This window comes from Chiloscyllium plagiosum, chromosome 38 (genome assembly GCF_004010195.1).
Source record: "Chiloscyllium plagiosum isolate BGI_BamShark_2017 chromosome 38, ASM401019v2, whole genome shotgun sequence".
Classification (NCBI taxonomy): domain Eukaryota; kingdom Metazoa; phylum Chordata; class Chondrichthyes; order Orectolobiformes; family Hemiscylliidae; genus Chiloscyllium; species Chiloscyllium plagiosum.
This window is the reverse complement of record NC_057747.1, coordinates 13162001-13188593: the sequence shown is the minus strand read 5'-3', so window position 1 is coordinate 13188593 and position 26593 is coordinate 13162001. Positions and strand designations below refer to the sequence as shown.

Sequence of the window (26593 nt, the reverse complement as noted above, 5' to 3'; positions counted from 1 at the left end):
ACTGTTAATCTGTATACTTCTAAAACCACTGAAAATCTTTTGATCTCAAAAGTAAACAGCCAAATATATTTTGTATACAAGGGAAATGTACGTCTAAAATAACATTTCATGAAACTTAGCAATGCACTTACAATATGCATGGAGTATAACATTCCTAAATTGTCTTTTTGCAGTATGTCATGCTTTATCAGAGATTTCAAAGAGAAAGAATAAATAGGAAATTAGTTCCAGTACATTAGAACTTTGCTTGGGTACAGCATATTTTGATTTGAAGCTGGCACTCCTGGGAAATTAGGCAGTGCTGTATCAATGAACAAAGCACAAATGTAACATAACCCACAGTCACTTTAATACCATGACAAATAGTTTAACATCTGTACAAACAACGCAAGGAAAGAAAGTCCCTATGTACAAAAACAAAATGTCTCCAGCACCCAAATCATAGATAAGACTGATAAAGCAGTGCCTCAAGATTTCAGATGATATAAATCAAAATGCAAAATATACAATGCTTCATAACATGATTCAGAAACTGGGGTTATTATCCTCAAGTCACTCAGGTGGCTCTGACATTTCCACAAAGCAAATACAATAGGGAAACAGTGACTTCCAAAACACTGAACTATTAATGGATAATAACACCTAATCCAAAGAACAGTCAGCTGCATCATTAATATTGTTCCAGTAAACTAACAAAAGGATTTGTATTTTGATGAACTGATATGATCCAGGTCTTCAGTGAAACACAATGTTGCACAGGTGGCATGGTGACTCAGTTGCTAGCATTGTTCCCTCATTGCACCAAGGACCCAGGTTCGATTCCAACCTCTAGTGACTGTCAGTGTGGAGTCTTCACATCCCTCCTACAATCCAAAGGTGTGCAGGTTAAGTGGATTGCTCGTAGTGTCAAGGGATGTGTGAGATAGGTGCAAGTGTGAGATAGGTGCTTTATCCATGTTAAATCTGGGCTTATGGGGATAGGGTAGAGGGTTGCAGCAAGGTGGGATGCTGTTCAGAGACTTGGTGCAGACTCAATGGGGCCAAATGGCCTCTTTACACACTGTAGTGATTCTATGAGATGTGGAAATTTTGCACTAACGCATCTTGAATCTAATGGTACAAGCCCTTCCACATTTGAGTCATGTTTAAAGATAGCATTTAGAGTGTTGTTAAAGTAAAATGTGAACAATTGGTGGAACTTGCAGAAATTAATTAAGAATACAAAGCAGTTTCAGTTCAGCTTTGACAAAATGCGTCTTTTACAGCAAAACAGACAGTTGGTGACAGAATAGCACCTCTACTTTCAAAGTTTTAATACAGAACCAATGAGATTCAGTGCAGTCAATGTATACAGTACATACCTATAGAGACTACTGTCTCAGTGATTGGACTGGAGCTGTTTATAAAGTCTCCCAGAAGAGCTGGCCTTTCATACACCCATGGGGGAAAATGTGGAATAATCAGCCCTGGATTCCTCTTGTTATGCTTGTCACGAAGTAGCTTTCGGACTACTTCAAGTGGCTAAAAATTTAAATTTCAAAATATGAAAATGATTCCACGGTTCAAAAGTACAGTATAGTTTAATCAGATAAAGTAAGTGTCATCAATGATACTTAAGATAATTGTGGGAGTCTGAAATTTGATATTGTAACTCCTGACAGTCAGTTTGGGGCTCGCCCGGGCTACACAGCTCCTGATCCCATCACAGTCTTGATTTAAACAAGGGTGAAAGAGCTGAATTCCAGGTGAGGTGAGGGTGATTCCCTTTGATAACAAGACTGGCATCAGATGATTGCACAATGATCAGCACCATTCACCATCTCTTTGATATTGAAATAGTTTTCATCCAAGTATAGCAAATATCCAGGTTTGTACTTAGGTGTAGTGTGTATTCCGTATAAAACGTCTTCTACCCCCTCCCCCAATGCCTAATACTCCACAATCATCATCTTGGGGATGACCATGGATCACAAACTGAACCAAACAAGCAATATAAATACTGTGAGCACAAGAGGAGGTCAGAGGCTAGGAATCCAACAGCGACTAACTCCTCTGCTGAATCTCCAAGGCCTGTCCATCATCTACAAGGTGTAGGTCAGGGCTGTGATGCATTATTTCCCACTTGCCTGAATTAGTGCAGTCCTAAAAATATTTAAGAAACTTAAAAACATCCAGGATAAAGCAGCCTGCTTGATTAGTACAGCAGTTCAGACAGCATCCAAGGAGCAGTAAAATCGACGTTTCGGGCAAATGCCCTTCATCAGGAATACAGGCAGAGTGTCTGAAGGGTTGAGAGATAAATGAGAGGAGGGTGTTATCTCTCCACTCTATTTATCTCTCCACTCTTGGTGGAAGGGAAATGAGGAAACTGTTGAAGTCCACATTGATGCCCTGGGGTTGAAGTGTTCCGAGGTGGAAGATGAGCCATTCTCCCTCCAGGTGTCGGGTAGTGAGGGAGCGGTGTGGAGGAGGCCCAGGACCTCCATGTCCTCGGCAGAGTGGGAGGGGGAGTTAAAATGTTGGGCCACACGGTGGTGTGGTTGATTGGTGCGGGTGTCCCAGAGATGTTCCCTAAAGCGCTCTGCTAGGAGGCGTCCAGTCTCTCCACTGTAGAGACCGCATCGGGAGCAACGGATACAATAAATGATATTGGTGGATGTGCAGGTAAAACTTTGATGGATGTGGAAGGCTCCTTTAGGACCTTGGATGGAGGTGAGGGAGGTGGTGTGGGCGCAGGTTTTGCAATTCCTGCGGTGGCAGGGGAAGGTGCCAGGACGGGAGGGTGGGTTGTAGGGGGGTGTGGACCTGACCAGGTATTCACAGAGAGAACGGTCTTTGCGGAAGACGGAAAGGGGTGGGGAGGGAAATATATCCCTGATGGGGTCCGTTTGGAGGTGGAGGAAATGTTGGCGGATGATTTGGTTTATGCGAAGGTTGGTAGGTTGGAAGGTGAGCACCAGGGGCGTTCTGTCCTTGTTACAGTTGGAGGGATGGGGTCTGAGGGTGGAGATGCGGGACGTGGATGAGATGTGTTGGAGGGCATCTTTAACCACGTAGGAAGGAAAATTGCGGTCTCTAAAGGAGGCGGCCATCTGATGTGTTCTGTGGTGGAACTGGTCCTCCTGGGAGCAGATAGGACGGAAGCGGAGGAATTGGGAATACTCGATGGCATTTTTGTAGGAGGTAGGGTAGGAAGAGGTGTAATTCAGGTAGTTGTGGGAGTCGGTGAGTTTGTAGAAAATGTCGGTGTCAAGTCAGTTGTCATTAATGGAGATGGAGAGGTCCAGGAAGGGGAAGGAGGTGTCAGAGATGGTCCAGGTAAATTTAAGGTCAAGGTGGAATGTGTTGGTGAAGTTGATGAATTGCGCAAACTCCTCACGGGAGCACGAGGTGGCGCCAATGCAGTCATCAATGTAGTGGAGGAAGAGATGGGGAGTTGTCCTCCCCCTCACTGAGGACGAACGATCAGTCCTCAGCAAAGGACTCACCTTCAACCCCGTCCGCCCATGCATCAATGAATTTAATACATGCCGTGACGTCGAACGCTTCTTCCGCCACCTCCGAGCTTACTTTCACAATCAGGACTCCTGCCCACCTTCCTAGGACCCAACACATTCCACCCTGACCTTAAATTTACCTGGACCATTTCTGACACCTCCCTCCCCTTCCTGGACCTCTCCATCTCCAGTTATTGCATCCGTTGCTCCCAATTTGGTCTCTACTTTGGGGAGACTGGACGCCTTCTAGCAGAGTGCTTTAGGGAACATCTCTGGGACACCTGCACACCAATCAACCACACCACCGTGACCCAACATTTCAACTCCCCCTCCCACTCTGCCGAGGACATGGAGGTCCTGGGCCTCCTTCACCGCTGCTCCCTCACCACCCGACGCCTGGAGGAAGAATGCCTCATCTTCTGCCTCGGAACACTTCAACCCCAGGGCATCAATGTGGACTTCAACAGTTTTCTCATTTCCCTTCCCCCATCTTACCCCAGTTCCAAACTTCCAGCTCAGCACTGTCCCCATGATTTGTCCTACCTGCCTATCTTCTTTTCCACCTATCCACTCCACCCTCGTCCCTGACCGGATCACTTTCATCCCCTCCCCCACTGACCTATTGTACTCTATGCTACTTTCTCCCCACCCCACCCTCCTCTCATTTATCTCTCCACCCTTCAGACACTCTGCCTGTATTCCTGATGAAGGGCTTTTGCCCGAAACGTCGATTTTACTGCTCCTCGGATGCTGTCTGAACTGCTGTGCTTTTCCAGCACCACTAGTGCAGAATCTGGTTTCCAGCATCTGCAGTCATTGTTTTTACCTGCTTGATTAGTACCACATCCACTCCATCCACCACTGACGCAGCAGTGTGCATCATTTACAAAGATACGTTACAGAAATCCACAGACTGCACCTCGCAAACCCGCAACCACTAGCTTCTAGAAGGACAAGGCATGCAGATACATGGGAGCACCATCATCTGCAAGTTCTCAGTCAAGGCACTCGTGATCCTGATTAGGAAATATATCGCTGTTCCTACAGGGTCACTGGCTCAATATCCTGCCTCATAGCATTTTGATGTAACTGCAGTACATTTAACCACAACCCGTAAATGAAATTTTAAAAAGATGATCTGGAATATTACGTCATGATAATGTTCTACATTACGCTTTAATCCACAGTAAAAATGAGTTTGCATCTTTTTAATAAATAAAACTGAATGAAAACAAATTGGGACTGGAAAAACTTACAAACTTGATAAAGACAGACTCACCACATCCGAATGTTCAATTTTTTTTTACTTAGAAGGCTTCATATCTCCAGTACATACAAGAATATATAAGATTGCTTAAATTAAAAAACTGCTGTTCAATTTCGTTACCTGCTGTGAACTTGAAGTGGTAGTGACACTACCGAGCTGTTTTCGAAGTTCTTCAAGCTCCTGAATCGAGAGCTTGGCAGTCGCCGTTGGGATGTTGAATGTTGCATTATTGCTAGCTAAAACATTGGTTGAATGTTCTGCTCTGTCCTTAGCATTCTGTTGCAAGTACTGCAGAGTCTGTAATAAAACAGAAAATAAATCTGGGTCTACAGATTGGAAGAAGCAAAAATGGCTCTTCGTAGAGTGATATGTTCTTCTTGTTGAATGTGGGAGTTCAGGGAGATTTTACATGTTACTGAGAATTATATCTTCACTAAATGCCGTTGGTTGAGAATCCTGTCAGATCGAATGGATTAGTTGGAGCGACAGTTGGAGGCAATAAAGAATTTACAAGAGCAAGGGGGTGTGATGGAAGGCAGCTATAGGAAAAGTAAAAAGTTGCAGATAGTCACATAGATGGGTTACCTCCAGGAAAGGTAAGAGAGATAGGTAGGTAGTACAGGAGTCTTCTGTGGCTATCCCCATTTCAAACAAGTATGCTGTTTCGGAAAACGGAGCAAGTGATGGATTCTTAGGGGAATGTACTACGAACAGCCAAGCTTCTGGTATTGAAACTGGCTCTATTGCAATGAAGGGTACATCGGGTTCCAAGAGATCGATTGTGTCAGGGGACTCTCTAGTCCAAGGGACAGACAGACATTTCTGTGGCCAGCAGCAAAAAAATCAGAATAGTGTGTTGCCTCCCTGCTGCCAGGATCAAGGATGTCTTAGAGAGGGTGCAAAGTGTTCTCAAGGGGGAAAAGGGCCCAGCATGAAGCCATAGGAAATAGTGAGGAAAGAGACCAATCTGAGACTGGTACAGTTGAGAAAAGTAGTGAGTCAAACAATCAGGACAGGCAGGGACAAAGCAAAGAACAAGGTAGGACTGATAAATTAAACTGCTAAATCCTCAGGAGATATTTGTATTATCGATATAGTCACAGGTGAGGTTCCAGAAGACTGGAGGTTGGCTAACATGGTGTCATATTTAAGAAAGGTGGTAAGGCCAAGCCAGGGAATTAGAGACTGGTGAGCCTGACCTCGGTGGTGGACAAGTTGTTGGAAGGAATCCTGAGGGACAGGACGTACACGTATTTGGAAATGCAAGGACTGATTAGCGAGTTGACATGGTTTTGTGCACGGGAAATCATGTCTCACAAACTTGATTGAGTTTTTTTTAAGAAGTAACAAAGAGAATTGAAGAAGTAACAAAGAGCGGTAGATGTGATCTATATGGACTTCAGTAAGGCGCTCAACAAGATTCCCCATGGGAGACTGGTTAGCAAGGTTAGATTTCATGGAATACAAGGAGAACGAGCACTTGGATACAGAACTGACTCAAAGGTAGCAGACAGAGATATTAGATATTATATTCCCTACAGTGTGGAAACAGACCCTTCGGCCCAACTAGTCCACACCAACCCTCCGAAGAGCCACCCAGACCAATCCTCATATTTACCCTTGACTAAAGCACCTAACTTTATGGGCAATTTAGCATGGCCAATTCACCTAACCTGCACATCTTTGGACTGTGGGAAGAAACCGGAGCACAGGGAGGAAACCCACGTAGACACGGGGAGAATGTGCAAACTCTACACAGTCGTCTGAGACTGGAATTGAACCCAGGTCCCTGCTGCTGTGAAGCAGCAGTGCTAACCACTGAGCCACCGTGCCACCATAGAGGCTGGTTTTTCAGACTGGAGGCCTGTGACCAGTAGAGTGCCACAAGGATCGATGCTGGGTCCACTACTTTTCATCATTTATATAAATGATTTGGATGTGAGCAGAAGAGGTATAGTTAGTAAGTTGCAGATGACATTAAAATCGGAGGTGTAGTGGATAGCAAAGAAGGTTCATAGCTCCTTGAAAGTGCAGGTTCATAGCTCCTTGAAAGTGGAGTCACAGATAGATAGGGTAGTGAAGAAGGCATTTGGTATGCTTTCCTTTATTGGTCAGAATATTGAGTACAGGAGCTGGGAGGTCATGTTGCGGCTGTACAGGACATTGGTTAGACCACTTTTGGAATATCGAGTGCAATTCTGGTCTCCTTCCTATTGGAAAGAGGTTGTAAAACTTGAAAGGGTTATAGAAAATTATGATGGAAATAATAAAATATAATATACGTGTAAAAATTACCAATATTTTACAGAATCAAAATTTTAAAAGTTGCAAAGGCACAGATAGCCCTTCTGGGGAAATGCTGAATGACCTGCAGATTCTTTCCAGTTTTTTCTGAAAACCAGAAATAAAAGTAGATTCAATACATTTTGCCTTTTTCCAATATTTTGGTTTTATAAATTTCTGATTACAATCTCTTCCTGTGCAAAATAATATCTATAGATAGACACCCAAAATTAGGCATCGCAAAATAAAATTTTACCTTCAGCAAATTAACAATGTAACAATAATCTAATAGAGTATTGGGTTAGATTAAATTTCATCATGTTTGTCTGCATCACTATATCGCACAATGTCTAAAGGATTCATATTTGGGAAATCAGACAAGACAAACATTTTGAAGCGTAGACAACAAGGAGCAGAAAATCCAGTATTATGTGATGGCAATGAATGAGTTTGCAAAGAATAATAAAAGTAATAATGTTATTTGAACATGAAGTTGAGATAAGTGTGATTAAAAAGTTGAAAATTAAAATATTGGATTTTTTGCATCAAAATTCAAAGTAATGATGTCCTGATCTACTTTAATTCTGGGATAGCTATAAGTTTGTTTGACTGAAAAGAGTGGAAACATAGTAAAGTGGCATAAAAACATCCATGACTGTTGGCAGATAAGAAGCGCAATTAAGACAAACCAAGGCAAATTACCATATCTTTCTTTGAGAAATACAAGTGGGGTGCCTCAAAGGGAGCCATCTAAATACACAAGTGCAGAAAATAGATGCAAATCCATAGATATTTTTTAGCAAATACACATACAATTAAATGAATTCAAGAAGAACTGAATTTTCTCTGACAGGGTGCTAAAACTTACTTTTTCTTGGGAGGTGGGCACCACTGACAAGGCTAGCATTTTTTGCCCAGGCCTAATTCTCGCAAACCGAGCTGGGTCAATTCAGGGACAGGTTAAGAATCAACCACATTGCCGTCTGTCTGAAGTTACATGTAGACTAAACTAAAGTAAGGACACCAAATTTTCTTCCCTCAAAGGACATTAGTAGATAAAGTGAGTTTTATTACGTTGATCAAAGTTTTCATGGCCACCATTACGAGGCTAGCTTTATATTCTAGAATGATTAACTGAATTTAAATTCTACTAGCCCACATGGCAGGATTTGAACCAGAGCATTACGTTGAGCCTATGGATTCGTAACATTACCACTATGCAATTTATGTTGCGAGGAGATTTGTTCCAAACGTTATGCTTCTTCATCTCAACACAACTTCAGATCAAAAGTTAGTTTGAAGGAAAGGAAACATCCAATCACCTGTTACCACAATTCATCGTACTGTCCACCCTCAAAATAGATTGGTGTATGTTTTGTCAAGCGATCAGGAATGTTACTCAGAAAGGAGAGCGAGAGCAACAAATGCTAAACCTTGTCAGTAATGCCCACATCCTAAGACAAAAGGAAATTTCAGCAGCCTTGTATCATGAGAAAGCTAATTAATTCTTAAATTAATTTTGGATCTTTTGGAACATTATTTGAATGAACAGATTGCGTAGCACAGAGAACACTGAATGGCCTGGTGCAGTGTCAATGTGTTTTGAAAGTAGCAGGTATCTGATGGAAAGCTCACTCCATTCACACTGTCCTCAATTGCAGTTATGAATGCAACAGGGTACATATTACGTCTGGATTCCAAAGCTGAGTCACATCAGACATACTTATCAAATGTTTCCAGTAACAACATCAATCAATATAACACTAGGAAGCAGGTAGGTTTAAGTAATAAAATACATGAATTTTATTGCAAATCACATAAAAATGACCCAGAAACACTAAAAGTATACTCAAAACCTCATTACCTCTTTATCTTCAGTAAGCTTCGATAACAGGTAAACCAACGGATCCACGTTCCGTATATTTATTGATTTTAGCTCATCATACTTCCTAAGAAATTCCTCAGGGGTTCTTGAAAACTCAGCTATTTTTACCTGTCAAATAAAAATATTAAAAATGCATTTTTTTTTAAGCAGTGTACACAACCTTACTCTGTTCCCTTTTATTCAATCGGCCCTGTAGACTTGTCCTTGGCTACAGAAGTCCAATGTTCAATTTCTCTTTCTATGCACCAATACATCCTTTGTTTAGCAATCCTTTACTGCAGCACAGTACTAGTAGCACATAAACATTCAAACCCAAAATTCAACTTTGTCACCTCATTCAAAACAGATGGAAACTATTCAGCCCATCAACCCTGTGCTAGCATTTTGATAAAGTTATCCAATTAGTCCCACTACTCTGCTCCATTCCCATAGACCTGCAATTTTTTTTCAAGTACATATCCAACTTTCATTTGAAAATGATCATTGAAACTGCTTTCACTAAAATTGTCTGTTCATGGAAAGCATTCCAGGTCATAACTATAAAAGTATTCCAAATACAGCAATTCAAGTTCCGAGAAAAATGAAGCAAATACTCTGTGGACCCACATTGGACATATTACCTTTGCACTATGGGAGGACACAGTAGTTGTGACGTATGGAGTTCTATTTTTTTGAAGAAGATCAATGTACACTTCAGCTCCATCTCCACCACGAACTCGAAGCAAACTGATCAGTTCATTTACATCATGATGGATTCGAAATTCACTCATGATTCTTTCCTATGAAAACAAGAAACTGTAAGAAACTGCTGAAAAAGTCCACTGAAAATGTTAAATAATTTCATTATATAATATTGCACCCTAACAACAATTTATTTCAGTACTATATTTTTCAGCCCAATATTTGGAAGGTTAATTTTAATTCCTTCAAGGAACATATTTAAAACAAAGAAACCAAAACTAGGGAAGTGGCAAATCTGACAAAATATGGAAACAAATGACTATGTTCCAAATCTGCACTTTGAGAATCTCAGAATGGGTGCAGCATACTTAAAAATGACATTTGAAATTTGCAGAATTGTACTTGCAGATACATTTTGTTCAAAAAGCACACAATCTGTAGGCAGTCAATATTTTTTATAATCCATGTGACATTATATAAATTCCTGCTTTGGGAACAGAACCAGTCTGACTCAAGATTGGAATACGTACTGACTCTAACTTCACACCTTTTATGCATTGTCTGAGCTGAGATGTCACCGTCTTTTATAAAACCTTACGTTATCTCAGGAATGTGACTTAAAAGTAGTTCTGGGATTTACATATTAATGAATCAAAACCTGCAACCCATTCTAAAAGATGAAAGACTTCACAATAATCTAGCTTTGTTCAATATATTGCATCACCACCACAAACTCAAAGCAAACTGATCAGTTCATTTACATCATGATGGATTGACTATGATCTTTTGCTTTAAATTCTATGTGCTATAATGCTACTCTACTAGCTACCTGACAAAAGACCAGTGCTCCAAAAACTTGTATTTCAAATAAAACTGTTGGACTATAACCTGGTGTAGTGCGATTTTTAATTTCACTCTAACTCTAACCTTTATTTAAGAGTTATTTATTAACTCAAAAACAAAAATGCTCTGGATTTCTGGCAGCTGAGATACATTAAACAACATTAGTATTGAAACAAAAGATCCTAAAAAGACAAAATATTTCGGATAGGAATCACAAGTATAAAGTAAAAGCTTAGGACAGCCATTCCATAGATTTACATCTATGACACTTACATCTAAATCGACTTTGCCTGAACAGGTTTAAAATTCTCTCCAGTCATTTACCCAAGATAAAACTGTACACAAGCATGAAATAGAAAGAGCAACAAATTGTTTATGCATTCTATGGCTAACTTTCCACAAGATTATGAAATAAACTACTTGCAGGTTATGACAGGAAGCACTTTGCTGCTGTGATTTTTAAAAAATAGGCTGAGTTGAAATTAAGAATCAACAATTCTGACTATAATATTAAGTATACAGTTGATTACAATCTTAGGAATTATAGCTGACAACTCTCCACATGCAAATAACAGCCTAAAGTCATTAGCAAATTGTAAGCAGTGAGCTTTTCCCAACTCTCAGCAAGATACTGTTCATTCTGGAACCACAAAGTTCTTCAGTACAAATCATTTATTTGAATACGAGCATCTACAGTCCATATTTTAGTAGATAGACGAGCATCAACTTGTGCATAAATTATCACTAACGGTTAAATTTTAAAATGTACATTCTGTCCACAAATGTCTTCTTTATAATGCTATAATCAGTTAACTAAAATAAGCTGCAGCATTAACTGAGGCACAACTGAAGAAAACTTTCAAATCTTCCAATCTAGAAATTCATATTTAAAAATCCAATAACTGCAGCGCAGCATATACAAATGAAACAGGCTTGAAAATATAATACACACAATCTGCACAAGTTGAGTAGAATTAATTCCTACTGTCTGGATCCTTTAGTGCTATGCTCAGTGAGCCAGTGTATATATCATTCTAATTCAGAATCTGTAATAAATTTATCTCACCTTGTACTGGTGAGAACTGGGAAAAATGAGTGGGGTGGTTTCCTCAAACACTGGGAAAATCATTTGGAATCTCCCTCCCTTTCAATATCTAGTCTAAAACCTTCCAGCCTTGATATCCTCTATTTCCATTCCTCTCTTTATATTCTTAATTTCTCTCTCTCCATCACTTTAAGCTCTTTGTCACTCAATTCTTGTATCGAGTTTCATATTTCCTTCTTGATCTCTGTTACTGGGATTGTGTAATGTCCCAACTTCAATGATCATTTATGCTGTATAAACAGAGCCCTTCATGGTATAAAGTCTCAATTTTGGTACCTTGATCTTAAGATGGCACCAACACTGTGTGACACCTTGCAAGCTCCCTTAAGCAAATTTAACTCTAATATTTCTTATAACTGTTCTACACTTTTAAACTTAAATTCTGAATCTGTGCAAATAATGCTGATCTTGTTAATGTTGATCTTGCCTAGCGCACACTCTGTACTATGTAACTTGTATGCCTCTGTCTAGGTTTTCTTTAACTCCATGATTGATATGTCCTCGCTTACTATGATCTGCCTGTATTGCTCGTAAAGAAAGTTTTTCACTATACATGGTACATGTGACAGCCAATGCAACAACAATCCATTTATGAATTCACAAATAGGATAAATAGACAAGTCTTTTCCCTGGTGTGGGGGAGTCCACAACTAGAGGGGAGATGGGAAAGATATAAAAGAGACCGAAGGGGCAACGTTTTCACTCAGAGGGTTGGAGGGATATGGGCCAGGTGCTGGCAGGTAGGACTAGATTTGGTTGGGATATCTGGTCGACATGGACGAGTTGGACCGAAGGGTCTGTTTCCATGCTGTACATCTCTATGACTCTACTGCATCTTTTTCTGATAAAAGTTTCAACATTTACACAAGTTCAAGGCTAGATACCAATTTGCTGAAAAGAACCAATTTTACTTGAGTCGCAGAAACCTTCTAAACTTGCACTGCCTACAATAAGGCAAGACCGGTACAGCTGCGATTTGAGAAGATTTGTAGCACAGGTTGTAAGTTTGCTCACTGAGCTGGTAGACCTGGTCTCAGACTAGGTAACATTGGTGAGCCTCCAATGAATCGTTGGTACTCTCTCCCGCTTGCTATTTATACCTTTGTCGGTTGTGGTCGGTGATATCACTTCCGGTTCTGTTTGAGAACTTGGTAAATGGGGTTCAAATGTTTGTTAATGGAGCACATTTGAATGCCAGGCGTTTGAATGTTTAGCCTCTCCCAGGATTGAACTGGTGTGCCTCTTCGACCATTGATAGTTGGTCTTGTCTTTTGGTGGGTTAGTTTCATTCAGGTTTGTCACAGTCATTGCAGGGTATTTTGTATTTGACATTCGTTCTGCTGGTTGCTGGAATGGAGTCCTTTAAATTCATCAGGAGCTGTTTTGGTGTGGTGGTAGGTTTGTGGGTTACCATGATGCCTAGGGGCCGTAGTAGTCTGGTCGCCAACTCCGGGATGTTTTTGACGCATGGCACAGTGGCTAGAACATCTGAATCTGTTGTGCAGGAATCAGCGGACTGCACTTATCGGGTACCCGTTGTTCCTGAATACATTGTATAGGTGTTTTTCCTTGGCTTCTTGTCGTTCCTGAGCACTGCAGTGTGTTGTGGCTTATTTAAATAATGTCCTGATGCAGCTCAGTTTGTCGGTGTTGGGATGATTGCTCCTGTAGTTGAGTATAGGCATGGTGGGTCAGTGGTTAGCACTGCTGCCTCACTGCACCAGGGTCCCAGGTTCGATTCCAGCCTCGGACGACTGTCTGTGTAGAGTTTGCATGTTCTCCCTGGGTCTGCATGGGTTTCCTTCAGGTGTTCCGGTTTCCTCCCACAGTCCAAACATGTGCAGGCCAGGTGAATTGGCTATGCTAAATTGCCCGTCGTGCTAGGTGCATTTGTCAGAGGAAAATGGGACTGGGTGGGTACTCTTCCGAGGGTTGGTGTGGACTTGTTGGCCCGAAGGGCCTGTTTCCACACCGTAGGGAATCTAATCTAGTCTGGTCAGTGTGTGTGGCTTTCCTGTAGACACTGGTTTGCAGTTCTCCATTGGCTTTTCGTTGTACTGTGACATCTAGGGAGAACCTGCTGTCCTCTTCCTCTTTGGTGAACTTTATATCGGGAAGGATGTTGCTTGTGGGTTTCTTCTAATTTGTTGCGTTTCATGATGACAAAGTTGTCATTCACACAGTGGACCAAAGCTTGGGCTGGACCAAGCTTTGTTTGTAGATCTTATCGTTGAAGGCAAAATGAGTGGTGAGGCACAGTCTACTAGTCTGAGGACGCTGTCCTTGCTGATGGAGTTGGTGCTATCAGATGTTTGCGTCCTTGGTTCATCTAGCAGTAAGGCCAGTGTTTCTTTGGCTAGGGTGATGTTCCTTGATGTGAATAGGGCTGTCATGTCAATGGAAACCATGACCCTGCCAGTCTCTCCCTTGGTTTCTTTGATGATGTTAAGGAATTCCTGGGTGGAGTGGATTGAGTCTTGTACAAGGTGTTTCAGTTTGCATTGCAGTTCCTTTGCTGGTCGATATATCAGTGTACCGGGAAATGAGACTATGGGAATGGGGGGGGGGGTGGTTGGGGCTTGTTTATGTATCTTTGGTACTCCATAGAGACATTCAATCAAAAAAAAAATACATAGGACAAACTGGCAGGAAACTAGCCACCAGGATACGTGAGGACCAACTAGCCACTAAATGGCATCACTGATATCCATACACACAGACGAACAGGGACACCAGTTCGACTGGGACAGCACATCCATCCTGGGACAGTCTAAACAAAGACAGGCACGGGAATTCCTAGTGGCCTGGCATTCAAACCAGAACTCCTTTAACAAGCATACAGATATGGTCCCCATTTACCAACTTCTCAAAAATAGAACCGGAAGTGATATGACCCACCATAACAGACCAAGACACACTAACAACAAACGGGACAGAACACCAACGATCACTGATGATGTTATTTAGTGTGGTGACAAAATGTCTGAGAACAAATCTACCAGCTCAGCGAGCAATCTTACTTACTTAGCTTTTATTCAAGTCAGAGTCATAAAGATGTACAGCACAGAAACAAACCTTTCGATCCAACTTATCCATGCTGACCAGATATCCTAAATTAATCTAGTGTCATTTGCCAACACTTGGCCCACTTCCCTCTAAACCATTCCTATTCATATACCCATCCATATGCCTTTTAAATGTTGTAATTGTACAGTCGATCCTAGTACAACAACATGGCAGTTCCACTCTCATGCAATCCATGTTATTAGAAAATGGTGTAGTGGCAGCACAATTTAAACTAATAGGGCTGGAATCGCATTATAACCAAAACAACGGTTTGAAAGCTTGCATTTTAGAAAGTGTCCCCAATTCGTCATTCATGTTGTAGTGAATCCGCATTAAGGAAACATGTGTTATAGTAGAATGACCTGTACCAGCCTCCACCACTTCCTCTGGCAACTGATTCCATACACGCACCACCCTCTGTATGAAAAGGTTGCCTCTTAGGACCCTTTTAAATCTTGCCCCTCTCACCTTAAACCTGGACCCTCTAAATCTGTACTCCTCACCTCAGGGAAAATACCTTGTCTATTTTCCCTATGATTCTGTAAGGTCACTCCTCAGCCTCCAATATTCCAGGGAAAACAGCCCCAGCCTATTCAGCCTCATCCTATAGCTCAAATCCTCCAACCCTGGCAACATCCTTGTAAATCTTTTCTGAACCCTTTCAAGTTTCACAACATCCTTCCGTAAGAGAGACCAGAACTGCACACAATATTCCAAAAGTGCCCTAACCAATGTCCTGTACAGGCACCATATGACCTCCCAATTCCTATACTCAAACGCTCAGAACAATAAATGAAAGCGTACCTAATGCCTTCTTCACTATCCTATCTACCTGGGACTCCACTTTCAAGGAACTATGAACCTGCACTCCAAGGTCTCGTTGTTCAGCAACACTCCCCAGGAGCTTACCAGTAAGTGCATAAATCCTGACATGATTTGCCTTTCCAAAATGCAGCACTTAATTTTTAACTAAACTAAATTATCTGCCAATCCTCAGCCCATCTGATCAAAATCCTGTTGTACTCTAAGGTAACCTCCTTCGCTGTCCACTACACCTCCAACTTTGGTATCATCTGCAATCTGTAAAACATTGCTAAACATTTTACAAAAACGTTTTACAAATTTCTTTGACATGGTGACAAAAAAAAAGAGGGTGATTCAGGTTAGATCAGGGCACAGTTTAAAAATAAGGGCTCTCCAATTTAAGATGAACATGAGGAGAAATGTTTTCTCTCAAAGGGTCGTGACTATGTGGAATTCTCTTTCCCAGCCTGTAGAGAAGCCAGGACCATTGAATATTTTTAAGGCTACATTAGAGAGATTCTTGACTGACAAGGGCATTAAAGTATATCAGGGATTGGCGTGAAAGTGGAGTTGAAGCCAAATTTGCTTGGACATAACCTTGTCAAATAACAGGGCAGGATTGAGGAACTTAATGATTCACAGATTGGGAAAAGAAAATCTTGATCCAAACAGCAGATCTTAAGCTGTGTCTTAAAAGGTGCAGAATTTAGGGATAGAATTCCAGAGACTATGGCAAAGTAGCTGCAAGAACAGTAAAGCAGTCAAAATCAGACAAAGTGCAAGATGGTCGAATTGTCAGAGTGCAGAGATCTTGAAAGCTTGAGGTAAATAAAAGCAAATTTTTACGGTTGCTGAAAAATCTAAATGACAACAAATGATGGAGAAACTCAGCACGTGAACTCTCAAAGACTTTATTTTATTTCCAGCTACCGTTTTGCTTTTACTTACAAAGATTTCGTGCTTATTACTGGAGGCTTGAAAGAGCGGAAAGCGATTTAAAAACAAGGTTTCAATTTTTTTTAAGAAAAACGGGGAAACCCGAAAGAGGTGAGTGCGCACCTGCTGTAATAATGCAATAACCTGCACTGGGAAGCAATTGCTGCACGATATAAAAACGAGGCCCTGAAGATTATCCCTTCAGATATAAATACCCTGACTGTGTGGAGGGGTGACCGGTCTGCTCCAACTGTACCCCAAGGCAGAGCCTGGCAATGCCCCTTAGCTCGCTCAGTGAGGTCAGCTTGATTTTAGAGCGGGGAGCTGGCCTCCCCTGACAGCAGCCCGGCCTGTTTACCAAAACAAACAGACGATCCTGGGAGGGATCGCGCTCTGTTTCAAATATACTCCTCCTCCGCCCACGGGGACAGAGGCCCAGGCCGCTCCCGACAACAGTTCATCCCGCTCTCTGCCCCGGGCCGGGAGACCTCACCTTTCAGCCGCTCCACTCGAAGCAATGAGACACCCCCACCCCTCCACCTCCTCCTCCAAACAAGTGCAACCGCTCCGCCGCTTCCCCCTGGAAAACCCGAGGCGCCGCCGCTCCGTTCCACCCGGCCTTTGCACATAAAGAAAGAGGAGGGAAGAGAGTGAGGGGGTGGGAAGAATGCTTGGAGAGGCGGCTGCTTTCGTCGGGCGCTTGGACCCAGACGGAGACGGCGAGTGGGCACGCGCACTGAACCCGCAGTCCTGTTGGCAGTTGCTGAGCATGCGCCGTGATGAGGCTGCCGGCCCGATGGCGGTTGATGAGCATACGTACCGATGAGGCTGCCGGTCGCTGTGCACCCGCTTGAGGCTGCAGTCTCAATGGTGGTTGATGAGCATGCGTACCGATGAGGCTGCCGGCCGGCTGAGCAGGCGTACTGGGCTGCCGGTCGCTGTGCACCCGCCTGAGGCTGCAGTCTCAATGGCGGTTGATGAGCATGCGTACCGATGAGCCTGCCGGCCGGCTGAGCAGGCGCACTGGGCTGCCGGTCGCTGGTGGGCGGAAACCGGGCTGTCTCCGACTAGGCCAGACCCCGGCCCGGTGGTACTGGAACCAGCAGTGGCGTGCGCTGAGGGCGGAGGGGATGGGGCGGCTCGCGAGTCAGAGCTGGGGCCGTCACCTTTTACTTTCAGATCCAGGAGGATCTTCCTGCAGAAGGAGGACGAATTCTTCGAAGTAGGTGGCGGCACATGAATTAAACCGAAACCCTGTGTCCCGGGGGTGGGGGGGAATGTTGGTGTCCGTCCAACAGCAGTGAAACCGGTCCTCACTGCTGTTTGTGTCAACTTGCTGTGCGGAACTTGGTGTGGTGTTTCCTTTATAAGTGAGACGTTGCATCTCTCTAGCGCTTTTCACAATTTCAGGGCATCCCCAAGTGCTATGCAGCCCCTGAAATGGCTGAATAACGCAAGCAAGATCCCACAAGCAGCAATATGATTAGAACCAAAACGTTCGAGGATTTCCTTTCTGATAGCTTTCTCTTGGAGGTCAGGTTTGATGAAGGATCCAAAAAGTTGAATGTTTGCAGTTGTGGAGAGGTTCAGTAGTTAGAATGCAGGCGAACACTCCAGTTACGTAGAATAGAAGAATCACAGAATTCCTACAGTCTGGGAACAGGTCACTTGGTCCAACACTGATCCTCTGAAAGCCTTGCCCTATCCCTGTATTTCCCATGCCTAATCCACCTAACCCAAACACCCCTGATCACTTTGAACATATGAGCATGGTCAATCGTACTACCCTGCACGTCTTTGGACTGTGGGAGGATACTAGAGCACCTGGAGGAAAGCCACACAGACACAAGGAGAATGTGCAAACTGCACAAAGACAGTCGCCCAACGGTGGCCATGATTTGGAGGAGCCAGTGTTAGACTGGAGTGGACAAATGTTAAAAATCATACAATGCCAGGTTATAGTCCAACAGGATTATTTGGAAGCACCAGCTTTCGAAGCACTGCTTCATCAGTTGGTTGTGAAGCAGGACTATAAGACACAGAATTTATAGAAAAAGAGTAAGTGTCATGCAGCTGAAATGATATATTGAACAATCCTAGATTATTAAGTCTTTCATCTTTTAGAATGGGTTTGTTGCTTTTGCTTCTTTAATATGTAAATCCCAGAACTACTTTTAAGTCACATTCTCAGGATTGCTTAAAGTTTTATATCAAAAGGTGACATCTCAGCTCAGACATTGTATTAAAGATGTGAGGTTAGATCTGTCTGCATCCCAGTCTTGAGTCAGACTGGTTCTATTTCCAAAATGAAATTTACAAAATATTGCATGGATTGATTGCCTGCATTGGGTGCCTGCAGGTTCTGCATTTTCTTCAGCAAAATAGAATGTATCTGCAAATATCTGCCCCAGGGTGGAATCAACCCCAGGTCCCTGGTACTGAGAGGCAGCAGTGCTAACCACTGAGCCACCATTCTGTTAAGTATAAGAACTATTTATGGACATGAAGAGGTTTGTAGTTTTAAAAAAAAACTATAGATCTATAATGTTCAGTTTATACTGAGCCAATTCCTTCTAATACATTTGTGCATCCAAGTCAGCATTGTGATGAAGCTGCTCCTTTAACAAGGTTGTACTGTCCTTGCCTTTTTATTTCCAAAGTGGTCATAAATGACACAGACTCCGAAAAGTCTGGGGTTGAAGGGTTTTAGGGTCAATTTGATAATAGCTAACAGATACTGTCTCAGGCAGAAGGCTTTCAGGTTTTAAAAAGAAACACTTGTACAATGAAAGGGGACTGGCCAGATCTCCCAGCTCAGCTTTCCTCTCATTTGGTTTGTTTTTTAGCAGTAATGTGGGGAACCCAAGTAAGCAGATCCAGACTGGTTCTCTCTGACTTCTCTCCTGTAAGAACCTGTGTTTGATTTTACCTTTTGTGCTAAGGGATGTTTATTGGGATTGTTGCAAATATTTGGAACAGCATCATTAAGTTGGGATGATTTGTTGGGTTTTCAGAGAGGCTACGTTATTCGTATTCTGTTTTCTGTTGTTTGTGTTTTATTTAGCAATCTTGTAAATAAATTCTGTTGTGCTTAAAACTAAGCGGTTTAACCAGTGACATTTTTTCTGGAATATCCACTTTACACCTGCTTAAAACTAGCAAACCTAGGATCTGGGCTACCTTCTTGAAATATTTTGAGGAGTCTGGCCTGGTCCATAACAGATTTGGGGCTGTTTGCGCAATTTGTACTGTAGTTCCAAATTGGGATTCAGGTTGTTGGACTCGAAGGCAGATAATGGTAGACATTAGTATTTTTTGTCTGGGTATTGAATTCGGTTGGTTTAAACAGTGCTTGGGAAAGCAATGGCTCTTTCTGTCACCAAGAGTTTTCTAGGGTGGACAAAGTGACTTTGAGGGTTTTGCAAAAGGTGATTAAGGCCAAGCTGCTGGAATTAACAGACAAGCTGGAGCTGCTTCATTACGTGAAGAAAGGAGAGATAATTACAGCAATAGCTCAATATTTAAATTTACTGGAAACACATCAGCTGGTTGGAGGTTGGTTAAGGAGGAAGGGCCAGATCTTCTTAAACTATGTACCTGAAAAGGTAAAGTTTATTCGCATAGTCCAGGAGCAGCAGGTAAAGAGGTTACAATATTAAGAGAAACAGGATCCTCTCATCTGTGATGCTGAAAGGACTATTGCCAGAAAAGATACTAGTAATGGGAATTCACAGTGAGACAAGAAGTGCTCAACTATGTAAATGGAGGTTAGAGTGTCCAGTGAAGAGTGGGGAATTTGTGGTAGGAGTACAGGATAAACTCTCAGCTCCAGGAATACAGTTTGTCCTTGCTAATGATATAGCTGATTCACCAGTAGGAGTGTGTCTACTGTGGTTGAAAAGCCAGTGGAAATTCAGGCAACTGAACTATTGCAGGGCACATATCCTGGAATTTTTCTTGACTGTGTGGTAACGAGATCAAAGTCACCAGTTGAAACATGAGAGACTAAAGAATACAGATAAGAAAGTTGAAGGGGAATTAGCAGAGACCCTGTTTGCAAGTTTTGAGAAGATTTGTAGCTTACGTTGAGGTTCTGGATGTAGGTTTGCTCGCTGAGCAAAAGTTCATTTTCAGACGCTTCGTCACCATACTAGGTAACATCATCAGTGAGTCTCTGGATGAAGCCCTGGTGGTATGGCCCGCTTTCTATTTATGTGTTTAGGTTAATGCAATGGACTACTAATGGCCAGACACAGTACAACAAGCCATAGACATTAGACAGCGACAAACACAGAAAATGAAAAAACTAGACAAGCTCACACAAAATAACAATACAGACAGTACAGAAGCTTGGATTTTAAAAACTTAACTGACCGACCCTTAACACTGAGAAAGCTGCCTTAGTAAGAGGATTAAGTTACAACTTCCAGGATGCGGACAAGAAAGATAGCTGAGCTTTAGAAACAACACTGAAAGACAACCAACTCTCAGAGGAAACCCTGCAAACTATCAGACAGACAGTTGCGCCAACATTAAACAGGAAAAAGGAAGGCAACACACTCTATACACAAGAAAGGGAAGTGCTAGAAAGACTAAAGAAAGATAAAAATATTATCCTACCTACAGACAAAGGATGCTTGACAGTCATTTTCAATCAAAGAGACTCCATTGAGAAAGCAAACTCACTACTTGCAGACACCAACACTTAACAACAAGTGGCAATAGACCCGACCCCACAACGAGAGAACTGAATCACAGCCCTACTCAAAAACTTCAGAGATCTGGAGAAATAGATAAGACTGACTTCCAAAATATGAAAGCAGACTGATCCAACACACCACGCTTCTACAGATTACCCAAAATTCACAAACCAGGAACCCCACTCAGACCCATAGTCTCACTACCTGGAACACTAACTTACAGATTGGCCAAGGAGCTACACCAAAGACCAAAACACTTATTGGAAGACACGCTCCACTTCATCCACTCCACCCAAGAATTCCTGAAGACCATCAAAGACACCAAGATAGAAGAGGACAAAATAATGGTCTCCTTTGATGTAACCTCCATCAACATCAACCTGACCAAGGAAACACTGTCTACCCTATTAGAAGTACCAAAGACACATACACCAAACGCCACCAACTTCATCAGCAAGGACCATGTCATCAAGCTAGTGGACCTATGCCTTACCACTCACTTCACCTTCAACAACAAAACCTACAGACAAGCTAATGGAACACCCATGAGATCTCCGATATCAGGGTTATAGCAGAAGCGGTAATGCAGAGACTCGAATAAACAGCTCTGACAACCATTCAGTCCAAACTTTGGGTCTGCTACGTAGATGACACCTTTGTCAGCACTAAAAGAAACAAATTAAAGGAAACCTTCAAGACTATCACTAATACATTTACTGGCATGAAATTCACTAAAGAGGAGGAAAACAACAACAAACTGCCATTCCTAGATGTCACAGTAGAGCAAACAGCCAATGGGGAACTTCAAACCAGCATCTACAGGTAAACAACACATACTGACCAAATACTGAACTACAGAAGCAATCATCCCAACACCCATAATCAAAACTGCGTTAGAACATTATTTCAATGAGCCACCACACACTGGAGTACAGAGGAACTATGAAGAGCAGAGGAAAATCACCTATACAGTGTATTTTAAAAAAAAGTGTACCCAATGAACACAGTCCGCCGATTTCTCAGCAACAAGCCCCAACAAGTAGACAAAACACGTCCAGAAACCCTAGCCATGAAGAGCAGAGGAAAATCACCTATACAGTGTATTTAAAAAAAAGTGTACCCAATGAACACAGTCCGCCGATTTCTCAGCAACAAGCCCCAACAAGTAGACAAAACACGTCCAGAAACCCTAGCCATTCTTCCCTACATCAAAGACATCTTGGAAATGACTGCCAGGCTACTCAGACCTCTTGGCATCATGGTAGCCCACAAATCCATCAACACACCAAAACAGCAGCTAATGAACTTGAAGCACCCTATACAGACAACAAGCAAAACTAATGTTATTTACAAAATACCTTGCAAGAGCTGTAACAAACACTACAAGAGCTGGACAAACAGGCAGAAAACTAGCCACCAGGATACAGGAACTTTAACTGACCACAAAACAACATGATCCACTCTCACTAGTATTCTTACATACAGATGAGGAAGGACACCACTTCAACTGGGACAACACATCCATCCCAGGGCAAGTCAAACAGACATGCACGGAAATTTCTAGAAATACGGCATTCCAACCGGAACTCTATCAACAAACACATTGAGTTGGACCTCATTTTTCACCTCCTGAGGAAAAGAACAGGAAATTATGTCACCACAGGACATGGCATCACCAACCCAAAGAAACCTAGACACATAAATAGAAAACTGGCCAAACCACCAGGTCTTCATCCGGAAGCTCATTGATGATGTTAACAAGTATGGTGATGAAATGTCTGAAAATGAACCTTCCAGCTCAGTGAGCAAACCTACATCCAGTGACCCTGTTTGATCAGATGATTGAGACAAGCCAGGAGCAGATAGATGACAAAGAAGGCATCTTTAGCTCAGATAAATTGATTGAATTATAGTAGAAAGATGAAAACTAAAGTGATTGTATCAAAAGGCATGCACAGAAAAATAATCTGAATGTATCCTTGATGAGAAATAGCAGAATTTCATCAAATTGTATCGCCAGTGGTAATAGAAAGGAGGTGAGTGGTGCACAAGCTACCTCAAAAGGGTCACTTAGGAGTGAGAAAAACTCAAGCTAAAATACAAAAACATTTTTTACTGGCCTGGGCTGCACAAGGATGTAGTTGAATTTTGCCAGACATGTCATCACAGGTAATTGGAAAACCACAGGCAGTAATAAAACCCGCACCTTTAATCCCTATTCCTTCATCTGAGGAACCTTTTACAAGAGTCTTAACTGAATGTGTAGGTCCCCTACCTCAAACAAAGTGGGAATCAGTATTTGTTAACAAAAATGGATGTGAGGACTAAATTTCCAGAAGCTGTTCCATTATGCAATATCACAGCTAAAAGGATTGTAGAGGAATTACTCAAATTTTTCACTAGTTATGGACTACCAACAGAGATACCATTAGATCAAGGGTCAACTTCACATCAAAATTATTCAAGGGAATTATAGACAGCATTTAAAAGTATCGCAGCATACAATGAAACAATGAATACCTTATCCCCAAAAGCAAATTTGTGAATTTTTTGATTTCTTGTCTGCTTCTTGTTTCATTGTATGCTGCGATACTTTTAAATGCTGTCTATAATTCCCTTGAATAATTCTTCAAGGTGGCTATCGATGCAAATGATGTGGGTGTCAGTGCTGTGCTCTTGCAAGATGACAACGAAAAGGTATTTCTCCAAGAAGTTGAACATTCATCAGCAGAAATATTCAATGTTTGAGAAAGAGACTTTGGTTTTGGCATTATTACATTTCAGTGTTTATGTTACCGGTTTCTGAAACAATCATATGCACTGATCATAACCCGTTGAAATTTATGGATAAATTTAAGGACAAAAATACCAGACTGTTTAGATAGATCTGTTGTTATAACCACTCAATTTGAAAATTTTGCATGTGGCAGGCTGAGAAAACATAATTGCTGATGCATTGCCGAGATTTGAATGAGAAACAGAAGCAATCGGTGACAGTAACATAGTTGTGGATGTTTGCACGTTTATAGTCAATGTGATGTATATGTGTGTTTTTGAGTGCGAACAATTTAGGTTTAAGGGGTTTTAAAATGAAGCCACCTTTGGATATTGATGGTTCATTTTTTTAAGAGGGGAGGTGTAATGAAGCTGCTTCTTTAACAAGGTTATGCTGTCCTTGGCTTTTTTTTTCCAGAGTGGTCATAAACGACACAGACTCCAAAAAGTCTGGGGTTAAAGGGTTTTAGGGCCAATTTGATAATAGCTAACACATACAGCCTCGGGCAGAAGGCTTTCAGGTTTTAAAAAGGAACACTTGTACAGTGAAAGATGGGGTGGTCAATTCTCCCTGCCTAGCTTTCCTCTGGTTTAGTTTGGTTTGGTTTTTAGCAATAGTCTAGGAAAAATTGCTGCTGGACCCAAAGGAACAGGTCCAGGCTTTTACTCTCTCTCCCTGACTTCGGTCATGTAAGACCCTATGTCTGATTTTACCTTTTATGCCAAGGGATGTTTATGGGGATTGTTACAAGTATTTGGAACAGCATCATTAAGTTGGGATGATCTGTTGGGTTGTTGGAGAGGTTACGTTATTTGGTATTCTGTTTTCTGTTGTTTGTGTTTTATTCTGATGATGTACAATTTAGATACTGCCAGCTCAGGATATATTGTGACCGTTGAGGGAAAAAAACGAGAGCAAATACTTTGAAAAGATATATCGTTATACAGATTAGTCAAGATAAGATTATGGGAAAAGAACTGTGTAAGAATCGTGCATTCAAAGTGAGGGCTATTTAGGAGTCTTTCTATTCTTCCCTAACATCAGAGATTGCGTTTGTAATTGCTACTAGAATTCCATAAGGAAACTAGGTTATTAATAATATGAGAGGTGAGGTTTCATGTGAGGTTAAATAAAGGAAAGTTGACATTAATGTTCCCACGGTGTTATTCACATCCTTATTGGTTCATATTCTATCAAAGAACCCATGGCCCTGACTACTACCTTGATCCACTGAAGAGGATTTGAGGAGATTTATATTTGTGAAATCTCTGGATATTCAACAGTCAGCTGGAGTCACAAACCCACTTGATACTTAGCAAAACTGAAATTCTTCAAGAGGAGGAGGAATAAGGCTTGGCAGTACTCAATGCTTTTCATACCTCTACTATGCAGAGTAGTGGTCTTACGGTGGTGGTGGTAGTTTTAACTAATTCAATATAATTTATTAAAACCTTGGTATCCAGGCCAACAACACAAATTATGACCAACTTACAAAAAACTGCTGAATGTGGACTGTAAGTCTCGGTCTACAAAGACATGCAGCAAGTTATCTATCTACCTTCCATTTTGTGAAAGAGAACTCAATTAAGTCACAACTCTTGATTTTTCAAACTTGGAATACCAGCCTTTGATCCATACTTTGTGCGATGCAAGCAAACATACTTTTTAACTTGAAAAAACATTGTGAAAACAACTTTAGTCAGTCAACAACACCAGCAAACCCTAGTCTTTACTGACGAGAGAGCACTTTACTTAATTACCATGATTTAAGGACTGTCTAATCTATGGCACAGAAAACCTTTTCTCACATGACACTTGTTTTTTCTAACTAATGAGCTTGTTATTGTTTATTTTTTTGTCCTGTAACTTGATTCGAATGTTTCCCATGGTGGCTGTCACCTATTGCCTGATGAATTCTCCTTTACTTTGCAGTATTTTAGCATTGTCTTTTTGGTGATTTTTAATTGTGATTTTGTTGCCCTTTAGGGGAAGCAATGATACAGTGGTAATGTCACTGGACTACTAATCCAGAACACTAGGCTAATGTTCTATGGACATGAATTCAAACTCCACTATGGCGGATGATGTGATTTGAATTCAATAAAATTCCAGAATAAAAGAAGCTGTCCTCATAGCAACTTATGAGACTATTGTTGGTTATTGTAAAAACTGATTTGCTTCACTAATGTTCTTTTTAGAGAACAAAATCTGCCATCTTACCCTGGTCTGGCCTAGGTTTCACTCCAGACCCACAGCAATGTGCTTGACTTGTAACTGTCCTCCGGGCAATTGGGGATGAGCAGTAACTACTACTATAACCTGCAATGCCCACATCCCAAATAATTTAAATAGTATCGCAGCCGATATGGATCCAACAGTCCTTCAGTGATGCACTGAAGTGTCAATCTAGATTATATGCTCAAGTCTCTATTAAACATATGACCTTCTGATCATTGCCAAATCTATAGTTAATATAATCAGTATTTTCATGGTGATTAGACATGTAATAAATAAGGAAATAAAACTACTTGGTCAGTTAAAGTGAGGGATTGACACAGGTAAAAGATAGATGCTGCACAAGTGTTAATTGATTAAATCACTGACCCTCAAAAAAATGGACAGCGTGCTTCATGACCATGAATGTATTTAGATTATAGAATGTTTAATATATTAGTGTTGCCAAGTTGGTTGTTATCTTCTGTCTTTAAGAATGTAAATGAAATGTCCACTAAGGTCATTGACGTCTGTTA

The 26593-nt window shown here is 41.6% G+C and overlaps 1 protein-coding gene across 1 annotated transcript in view; it reads right to left on the bottom strand.

Moving 5' to 3' along the window:
• tubgcp2 (tubulin, gamma complex associated protein 2) overlaps positions 1 to 17166 on the bottom strand; it is a 49800-nt gene extending 32634 nt beyond the window's left edge. Inside the window, exons 1-5 of the mRNA XM_043678879.1 lie at positions 16861 to 17166; positions 9553 to 9711; positions 8912 to 9040; positions 4885 to 5061; positions 1362 to 1521 (exon numbers count right to left, since the gene is read on the bottom strand). Coding sequence (XP_043534814.1) covers positions 1362 to 1521; positions 4885 to 5061; positions 8912 to 9040; positions 9553 to 9702 — 616 coding nt within the window. The 5' untranslated portion in view covers positions 9703 to 9711; positions 16861 to 17166. The remainder of the gene's footprint in view (positions 1 to 1361; positions 1522 to 4884; positions 5062 to 8911; positions 9041 to 9552; positions 9712 to 16860) is intronic.
• Between the last annotated feature and the right edge of the window lie 9427 nt (positions 17167 to 26593).